General features: G+C 37.4%; 1 protein-coding gene across 1 annotated transcript in view; it reads right to left on the bottom strand.

The window, feature by feature from the left end:
• LOC306844455 (protein kinase C alpha type) overlaps positions 1 to 10,963 on the bottom strand; it is a 154,703-nt gene that overhangs the window by 4,855 nt on the left and 138,885 nt on the right. The window contains exons 14-16 of the mRNA XM_079376606.1: positions 9,368 to 9,448; positions 8,654 to 8,761; positions 1,344 to 1,484 (exon numbers count right to left, since the gene is read on the bottom strand). Coding sequence (XP_079232732.1) covers positions 1,344 to 1,484; positions 8,654 to 8,761; positions 9,368 to 9,448 — 330 coding nt within the window. The remainder of the gene's footprint in view (positions 1 to 1,343; positions 1,485 to 8,653; positions 8,762 to 9,367; positions 9,449 to 10,963) is intronic.

Below are 10,963 nucleotides of genomic sequence, written 5' to 3'. Positions count from 1 at the left end.
GAGATCATAAAAAGCCATTTTTCGGACACAGAGGTCCATGTAGGGCACTTCATACGTCAGCAGTGGAACTAATGATTGGCTAAATGTTTAAAATGGTAGCTGTGCTGAACTAAGCCTGTTTAACCCCCACCATTAGTGTGAAAGGGACACAGGGTCTGTATCTGGCCTAGTTTTGACCATGAAATGAAGTTGCAGTTCAGCTTCAGGATGTCCTCAGGGGACATTACATAATTGTTGAAAAAACAAACAAACAAAAAAATATTAAAACTGACAGGTGATGTTCATAACACACTCTCACTAAAAAAATAGGACATCATAAGAAACACACAAATACTCGAGACAAACTAACCCCTCTCTTCTTTTCTGTTTTGTCCCCAGTGATGTGACAGAATGCCCTATTCAATGATATATGTGTGGGAGAGCATGTGTGCTTGTGAAGGGGAAACAACTACAGTATGACCCACTTTAGAAGTCATATATATATATATATATATGCAGACTGCTTTTGCAGCTCTCTCTCTCTCTCTCTCTCTCTCTCTCCCAAACATACAACACACACACACACACACACACACACACACAACCATACCAAGGACAATCTACGCTATTTAATATGACAAATGGCTCTCTCTCTATCCTTTTAGTATCTTGGCAAAATATTCTCACTTTCTCCACAGGCGCTCTCTCAGAAAAGCAATACCAATTCATAACACGTTTCACCAAAAAACAGTGAAAACTAGAATTATTACAACAAATATCAGAAGGCACAGAAATTATACATAGCAATATAATACGGCAATTATTATATTATACATAGCGGCAACTACAATACTATAGCACGAATAAAAGTTACAGCTTCTTTCATTGCGTATACGTTTGGGTTATTCAAATCTTCCTACACCGTGAGGTAGACATGTGGGGGCGTGTTTCAATGAGCCGTTTAGGAAGGCGTGGCAGTCTTAACTTTTATAAAGAATATCTCTTTTGGTTTGAGACTTTAATCTTTGCAACTATAAAGATCGTATATATGCACACATTGCTTGTAACACTCCAAAGACAAAGGAAAGCATGAAATCGCATCATATGACCCCTTTAAAAATAAAATATACAGGTGCTAATATTCCATTTTTAAAAAAAAGTGAATTTCTGGCTAAAATAAATACAATAACATTTACTCTCCTGTATCTTATAATCTGAATCACCATAAATAATTTAATACATGCCTTTTCAGAGCCACTTCCCCATAAAAACTTTCAGTTGAATAGCATTCTTAGTTTTTCCATCAGTATATGATAAATACACACATATGTTGAAAATGAATAGACCTGCATGGATTTTCTTACCACTTTGGGTTTGAATGGAGGCTGTACTTCTCTATTTTCCAGACGTTCCCAGTCAATCCGACGGAAGAAAGCATGTTCCCGAATATCTCTCTCCCCCTCTGGGGTGCAGCCCAGACGCTTTGAAGGGTGTTTTGTCATCAGCTTAGACACAAGATAAAATTATTATCATATAAACAGGAAAAAGCTTAATGTGGCAATCATAAAAATTGGCATATAATATATTCAGTTTTCCGTTTACATGCATAGGCTCATTATTCAATTTCACGATAACACAATTTCAAATAGGGGTAGACAAAATGCATTGACATGAGCGTTTTGTCAACAATTATTCTAGGTTCAATTGCACATGGATATCTATTATGAAAGTGTAAATGTTCATAGGCTGTTCTTTTTCTGTTTATTCAGTGTAGTTTCTTAATATGAAGTCATAAAAAGATAACCCTAACAGCTAACCACCTTCAAGACATCCTCAAATTAATGTTCATTCTCCATGGTAATAGTAGATCTGTACTGCAGATAAAGGCCAGAAGGAACAACAGTTACACATTCATCAGGAAGTCTCAGCCTGTAAGCTGAACGCATAAATCTCTGCAGTCATAATAGGGAAAAAGTGTGGAGTTTTTTTCTCTCTGAACAGAAATTCCAGACAATAGCAAATGTGTGCTGAAAACTACATAAAAGTGTTACTGAAAATCCAGTCCATGGGTGTGATATTATAGTGCAATTAATTAAGTTGGCTTGAGAAAGCCAACTTACTGAAATCCTATTTAAACTTATTAGTGGTGCTTGCCAAAGGCAAGTTTCTGGCTTCCGGATCGGTGCTTGCAGGGTAAAAAACAGCGGCCGTACTGAGCAAGAATGAATTCGAGAATCCAAGTCTTTTTTTTACAAATTAGATCCTATGAAAATGCTTGAACTGCCGGTACTGTACTCTACAAAGCGCAAACATTTCACAATTAACTGTTTGGTCAGCTCGGGTCATCACAAATACAAGTTTGTTTAATTCTAAATGGTGGCAGTTATAATTCAGTTAACGTTAGCTTTGCCATTCTGTCCGTTTGGTACTGGCTGTGCATTATAACTCTCCACATGATTTTTTTCTCTCGCTATTACTATTATTATTAAAGTATAAGTACAAGTAAGACTTGTATTTTCTACTTGCTCTCCTTTGCATTAATGTGATGGAGTAAATGAACGTTGTAATGTGCCCTGGGAAATACATATTAAACAAGAGATGACTCGTATTCATGGCTTTGTTCCTATTCTATCAGGATTATGTTTTTGTGTTGAGTTTAATATGCTTCAATCGGACTGAGATTGTTTAATATTCTTGGAAAAATGTGCACCTGGTCATAAATGTTGTCATATTGAAGTAATTTATCATGATGTGGTGATTTGAGGGAAATGACTGAGTAAATTGAGATAATACGCTCAAATGTACCGGAGATCAAAGACTATTTAACAAAGGGACTATGCCGGAGACGGAGAATAGAAACCATCCAGCGCTATGTTAAGCACATTATCTCACGAGTCAGCGGTCTGAGTGGCCATATAAGTTACAAACAAGTAAAATGTTATTTCTTTATAGCTTATATAACAACAACTTGGAAAAAAGACAAAACAGAAAAGGTAAGAAGCATTATTTGACAAAAAGGCACACTGATATAATATGCACAGACCTGTAACGGAACTGATTTTACCCTGCGCTGACGTAATTTCTGATTCTTGTGAAAAAGGCTAATCACACTTTAGTTTTGGGACCAATTCTCACTTTTAACTATTAACTACGACCTTTGCAGTTTATTAATAGTTAAGGTAGTTGTTAAGTTTAAGTGGTCACACTTTCTTTTAAGGTCCAATTCTCACTATTAACTGTAACTTTGCCTCAATAAACTCCAACTGCTTATTAATAGTTAGTAAGGTAGTTGTTAAGTTTAGGTATTGGGTAGGATTAAGGAATCTAAAATATGGTCATTGAGAATATGTGCTTTATAAGTACTAATAAACAGTAAAACAATAAATAAACAACACTAATAAACAATATTCTATATTAACTGTGGAAATTGGTCCTTAAACTAAAGTGTTTTACCGAATATTTCACATGCAAAGAAGTTTACAAACTTTGTCAATTCCAATAGCTATTCAGTTTTAAGTAGCACTCATTCTAACAGCCTGCTAACTAAAGAAAAAAGTTTTCTTTTCTTTTTCTTTTCTTTTCATTTTAATTATCAAATGGTGACTTAAATTTGCCAGGAAAATTGATTTCAGGTAAATTTCTAATTCATTATACCTCTATAGTCCCAGGCTTTTCTGGGTCAGCTTCTGACAGCCACTATGTATTCATTAGTAGGTGGCACAGTTTATAAGACACACACAAATCTCAAAACACACAGAAATGAAAACAGATGAACTTACACCTCTACCACTGACAGAAAGACAGAAGGTGATAGAAAACATTATAAAAGTGAGACAGTGTGTGATGACGCAAATCATCACCTGTGTTGTGTCCTGCTTGTACAATTATATCTTTCTCTACCTAACAGGATTTTCTTGCAATAAAACTAGCAAAAAGTATTATGGTATTACCATAGTTTTCCTAAAAGTACCTCAAAGTATACTGAAAAATTCAATATGTGAACACAAGTTTATTTCTTAAAATGATGCCAATGTCTTCAGAAATGGCTAATGTACCCCAGTCATTTTACCCTGTCTTTTGATTCAGAACAAGATACTTTAGGCGTTACATCTGCCTAATTTCACGCTGATCAGAACAGATCGTGACACGGAATCAAGTGGGAAATTGCGCGGCAGCGGGACATGCTTTTACATCAATGAGAGGTGGTGTACAGATATAACTGTGTTAAAGAAGATGTGCTGTTCAGATCTAGAAATGCTTTTAATCAACTGTAAACCTTTCTATTTGCCGCGGGAGTTCTGCTCGTTCATTCTCGTGAGTGTCTACATTCCACCGCAAGCGCACGTGAGCACAGCTTTACAGAAACTCGCTGATCTGATCACAGACACAGAACAACAATACCCGGACTCTGTTTTAATCATTCTCGGGGACTTTAATAAAGCAAATCTCTCCGCGAACTGCCAAAATACAGACAGCATGTTACATGTCCCACCAGAGACAGTAATTAATTACATTTAATTGATCTGCATGCTTGTTACAAGCCTGTCTCGACCTTATTGACTGGAGTGTTTTTGAAGCTGCTGATGATCTGGACGAGCTCACAGAGACTGTAACATCATATATCAGTTTCTGTGAGGATATGTGCATTCCTACCAGGACTCATCTAACTTATAACAACGACAAACCGTGGTTCACTGCAAAACTCAGACAGCTCCGTCAGGCCAAAGAAGATGCTTACAGGAATGGGGACAGAGTCTTGTATAAACAGGCCAAATACACACTGGAAAAGGAGATCAGAGTGGCAAAGAGGAATTATTCCGATAAGTTAAAGATCCAATTCTCTTCCAGTGACACGGCTTCAGTGTGGAAAGGTCTGAAAGACATCGCCAATTACAAGACACCATCCCCCAGCACTGTGGAGAATCAACAACTGGTAGACGATCTTAATGAGTTCTATTGCAGGTTTGAAAAAACACCATTCACACCTCCTGCAACCCCCCTCTCCCCCACACCTGAACTGCAGATAAGAGCAGATGACGTGCGCCAGGTCTTGAAAAAGAACAAGAGAAGGAAGGCACCAGGCCCAGATGGTGTGACACCAGCCTGTCTGAAATCTTGTGCTGACCAGCTGGCCCCCATCTTCACACAGATCTTCAACAGATCACTGGAGCTGTGCAAAGTCCCCTCATGCTTCAAATCCCCATCCCAAAGACACCCAAGATTACAGGACTTAACGATTACAGACGTGTGGCTCTAACATCTGTGGTCATGAAGTCGTCTGAAAACCTGGTTTTGGCTTATCTGAAGGACATCACTGGACCCTTACTGGACTCCCTGCAGTTTGCCTGCAGAGCAAGCAGGTCTGTGGATGATGCAGTCAACATGGGACTGCATTACACACTGCAACACCTAGACAGACCAGGGACTTATGTGAGGATCCTGTTTGTGGACTTCAGCTCGGCCTTTAACACTATCATTCCAGACCTCCTCCTGCCCAAACTAACTCAGCTCTCTGTCCCCACCTCCATCTGTCAGTGGATCAACAGCTTCCTGACAGACAGGCAGCAGCTAGTGAGACTGGGAAAATTCTCATCCAGCACCCGCACCATCAGCACTGGAGCTCCTCAGGGCTGCGTTCTCTCCCCACTGCTCTTCTCCCTCTACACCAATGACTGCACATCTAAAGACCCCTCTGTCAAGCTCCTGAAGTTTGCAGACGACACCACACTGATCAGCCTCATTCAGGACAGTGACGAGTCTGCTTACAGACAGGAGGTTAAGGACCTGGCTGTCTGGTGCAGTCTTAACAACCTGGAGCTGAACACGTTCAAAACTGTGGAGATGATCGTGGACTTCAGGAGAAACCCCCCTGCTCTCCCCCCACTCACCATCATGAACAGCACTGCGACTGCAGTGGAGTCATTCAGGTTCCTGGCCACCAAACTTTCTCAGGACCTGAAGTGGGACATTCGCATTGACTCTATTGTGAAAAAGGCCCAGCAGAGGTTGTACTTCCTTCGCCAGCTGAGGAAGTTCAACCTGCCACAGGACTTGCTGAAACCGTTCTACTCTGCCATCATTGAATCCATCCTCTGCACTTCAATAACTGTCTGGTTCAGCTCAGCTACAAAATCTGACCTCAGAAGACTACGGAGGGTAGTCCGGACTGCTGAGCGAATCATTGGTACAACCCTCCCCACTCTCCAAGAACTGTACTTATCCAGAGTGAGCAAAAGGGCTGGTAAAATCACTCTGGACCCCTCACATCCAGCACACTCCCTCTTTGAACTGTTGCCGTCTGGTCGACGCTACAGAGCTCTGAGCACCAGAACGACCAGACATAGGAACAGTTTCTTCCCTCAGGCAATCCATCTCATGAACACTTGAACTCTTAACCTGTTAACATTTGCCAGAGCGACGGCACACTGACGTGTTTTTTTCCCCAGTAGTTTAATGTTTATGAATGAATTTAACATGAAAGAATATCATTAATCTTGGCAAACTATATATCATTCTGAAGGTCTAAGCCTCAAGCATCGACGACAGATCGCTGTTTTTCGATGGAAAGCTTATAAGGAATGTATTTGCTACATTTGCGTAAGCAGTACACATCAAAACATGCAGAATAAAAAAGCAGTGCGTACCAGATTCATTGTAATAACGAGTCACAAACGCGTCCACTGCTGAAATCCCAGTTTAGTTAGACAGGTAACGGCCCACAGAACAACATCCCAGCGAGCACTTTTAGTCCAGCTAAACAATAACGTTGTAATAAGGATGAATATTCCGTTGTTTACATTTCATTTCTTCAGGAGAGTTATTGTTCGCGTCCGTTATGGAATAAATTACGCTCAAAAACAGCGTCTTGGTGGTAAAAAAACAACACGGTGTTGTAGCATACAGTTTTACAAACAGAATGAGACCGTCCACGGAAAAAAAAGTCTCAGATAAGCGGAATATAGATTATTTGAATTTGGCGCTCTCTCCTGAAAGCGTGACGCACGCTGTGGCGCAGCTGTCATCTGAGCGGGGCATAACTTGGCGATTTATTACCGACTCTATCCATTACTTTTCTGGATTGCTCCAGGATTTATTTCATGTATTTTGTATATTGTGTATATTATATATTTTGTATATTGTCCATTTTTGTATATTTGTACATTATTTATTTTATTTTTAATTTTTAATTTTTTTTACTATCTGTGTCCTGTCCTGTTGCTGTCATTCTGTCGCACTGTGGAGCTACTGTCACTAAAACAAATTCCTCGTATGTGCAAACATACCTGGCAATAAAGCTAATTCTGATTCTGATTCTTTAATTTTTGTTTTTTTGATCAAGAACAATGAAATGTTACAGGTCAATGCAAAAAAACAAACAAACAAAAAACTATATACTAAATAGATTCAGGCTCTACTAAATTGCACTTAAACTTAGAGGGTATAGTAATTTAAGAGTGATTTAGCTGAGAGAATGTAATGTGAGTGTTGAGATATGTCATATAACTGCTTTATTTCTGCTAAAAAGTGTGTTGGTTTGTAATTCTTAAAAGAACAAAGGGATATATGAATTGAATGTATTTTTATATTGTTTTGGAAATTTAATTTGTCTGTTACCGTACATGTAGAAATTGTTGTCTTGTAATGAACAAAAGATTTTGCAACAGTGTAATGAGCAGTGAATGCCAGACAATCAAGATGTTCCATTAGTAATTTTTTTTCATACTGTAATCTTTCCAACTGTTAAGCTCTATACATAAATAACATAATTCTAACAGTTTTTTTTTCAGGGATGTAGATTACAGGTATCTCATTGAAAACAAAATGTTAAGATGTTCTGGAAACAGCAATTGCTAAAATCCTATATTAATGAGAAAATATGAAATCTAATCATGTCTTTGTTGATGTTAGTTAATTAAAACAATGAAAATAATATACATTTTTGATTTACCAAATTTACTTGTTTCACTCTCACTCTAAAATAGTAAAAGTTTTTTTTTTTTTTTTGTCAGACTGAAGGTGAATCTAATAACAACACACTGTACTCATTGCAAATGAAACCTGAACACTGATAAGACTTTTATTAAAAATGAAACCAGGGGTTCATGTGTTTTTATCTAAATTGGATCAGCTCCTGCAGTGAATTTCTCAGCAGATTCATGTTATATGAGGATTAAAAGAAGTGATAAAGATACAAAATACTTTTTTTTGTTATATACATTTCAGTAACTTTCCCTGAACACAATTTAAGATACACTGATATAAAATGTCAGTGCATTTCAGTCAGAATTATCTTGGATTCATGGGAACCTGATAACCTGATTTTTGGAATGACTCAGCTCTCTTCTCATTTGTCAGTTATTAAATGAGCTCCTAAACTTTTGCTTTCTGGTCTCAGCCACATACATTCATTGAGCTGGAGAATGCAAAGTTTGTAACTATTAAGTCGAGAAGTCTACAACTATTTTCAGAGGCAAAGATGAAAGATTAAAATAGAAGAATAATGTGCTGGTGAATTTTGGTTCCTTGTTATTAACCAACTAGAGAGCAATAATCCTCCTTTTCCCCCCAGATTTTCTCTCTCTAATGAGGAAATTTTGAGTCAAGAAGAGAAGTCGTACTGGTTCAGCTGGGCTTTAGAACCTGGAACATTCTGTTTTTATGTGACAAAACTTACCCCTTTGCAGATGGAAACTGCTTCTTTGGACAATGATTTAGGGTAGGAGACGTTGTGCTCCATAATGGACTGAAAAAGTTCATCTTCATCCTCACCATCAAATGGAGGCTGTGTAGAAAAAAAGAACATTCAAAATCAATATTAAAATTAATATAATATTATTCAGTTTTTATCCTGATATATAGGTTCTTAAACTCTTGCACTCTTCAAATGTGGCATTATAGATTTTACCTTAAACTCACTCTTACAAAAAGTACAATTACGTAAGCATAAAATATACCATGGTAAAAACAGATCATTATGCTTGGACAAAGTGATAATACCTTGGTATTAATTGAAGGATCTTATAGTACCATTTAAATACCATAAAAGAGTATCTTAGTATATAATGAAGTACCATGGTATTACCATCTTGACACATTAATGACAACTGGTACCACCAGAGGGCTTTTTTATTTATTAAGATAAGATGTATGTTTTAAATTTATTATATGAATTCTCTAAAAACAGGTTGTGGATGTGAAGAGGTGCATTTTTACCCAGAGATCCTCTCTGAGTACAGCAGCTGGTGTCAATATTATATGTGGATAGTTTCTATACAAACACAGATGACCACTACAAACTATATTACAACAAAGCTACAACTGCATTATAAGTTTGGCAGAAGGTAACAGTTGCCAATGTAGGATCTGATGGTTATACACGTGTACTCACCTGTCCCGCCAGCATCTCGTATAGCAGGACTCCATAAGCCCACCAGTCCACAGAACAGCCATATGGTTGATATGCTATTATCTGAAAAGAGACAGCACAAAAAGCCCTACAGATTACTACTGAAGATCAGCATACTAGCAACATCACTACAGTTACAGAAGTTTTCCCATCATCCCCTTCCCATCTAGAAGCACACATCTCCACTACAAATAAACTATAAAAGTATACTGTATTATATTATTTTGTGTTCTAGTCAAAATATCTAAACACCCCCCAAAACAAAACTGATTCACAAATCACTGTAAGATAAGACATATTCTTGTTTATTTTAAAAGTGGTATTTGTTAAATTATAATGATCTTGGTATATCACCATAGGGTGTACTTACTTTTTCACAGCACTGAACGTAGAAATTTTTTATACACGGGAAAGACTGTCTGCAATCTGTACAGCAATTTGTTTTTGCATGAAAGAGACCCAGATATAAAACAAAACCTAAAATGTTCTTTTATTTAACAAACCAAGCAAGATTGCAACTGAACTTGGGTGGGTGGGGAATAAGAAAGCATGATTGTGTGCCTTTAAAATGTCAATAATGAAAACACACACCTTTTGTTTTTTTGTACCGTATATTTCAGAATTTCACACAGCTTATACAGCTTGCAGTCAGCTTTCTTGGCTGATGCAGTTCACATCACATTAATGTGTGTGTGTTTCTATGTGACATCACACTAACACTATGTGACAGTTCTAGATCATGGCTGTAGCCGCTCTAGGTTTCGTTCGTGGCTCTAGATGTTGATATACCCACAGGCTAATTGAGTTGCGAAGAGCAAATATCAAATTCAGACAATTACTGAGGAGAAAACAAAATAAACAACCACTGATATCATCTCTCAACTTAATTATTAACCAAACTAAGGAAAGCAAGTGACAGAATAATGGATGGAAAGATATTTTCACACTCGTAATTTCTATAATACTTAAGAAATCTACATGTACTAATCATGTAATCACATCTAACCCCAGTGAGTGATAAAAGTAAACAGATTTAACCGATAGAAAAAAGGCTCAGGTCAGAGACTGGATTTAAACTCCTCACCTTTATTCCTCTTGAATTTAAAGAGATCACATTTGGCAACACGAGAAACAGGCCAAATTGTGATTAGCTTATTTTATGAACTCAATGGGAGGTCCTCACTAAGATATGAAAACAAATATGTTACAAATGTATGGTTACCCATGTGTGTTACTGCTGCTCTACCTTTGACACACTTTACACTCAAGTTAACATGCAGCAATGTGTTCCCAGATAACACGCATTACCCCTGCATAATATGTAGGTCAGCAGAAGAGACAGAAAGAGAGAGAGAGAGTAATGCTTCAAAAAAGGATGGAGGACAAATGTCCACTAATACATACACTATATACACATACTCTTTTTTTTCATTTTGCACTAATGTTTGTGTGCTATGTCTGTGTGAACATACAGACACATGTGATGGTATTTTATTTAGTCATTTTAATGCCACATAAGAAAAAAAAAACCATGACAAAAAAGTAAATATCACACTGGTAACTTCAATAACAACAACA

This window comes from Barbus barbus (assembly GCF_936440315.1).
Source record: "Barbus barbus genome assembly, chromosome: 25".
Lineage (NCBI taxonomy): Eukaryota > Metazoa > Chordata > Actinopteri > Cypriniformes > Cyprinidae > Barbus > Barbus barbus.
This window is presented reverse-complemented; position numbering and strand designations above follow the sequence as displayed.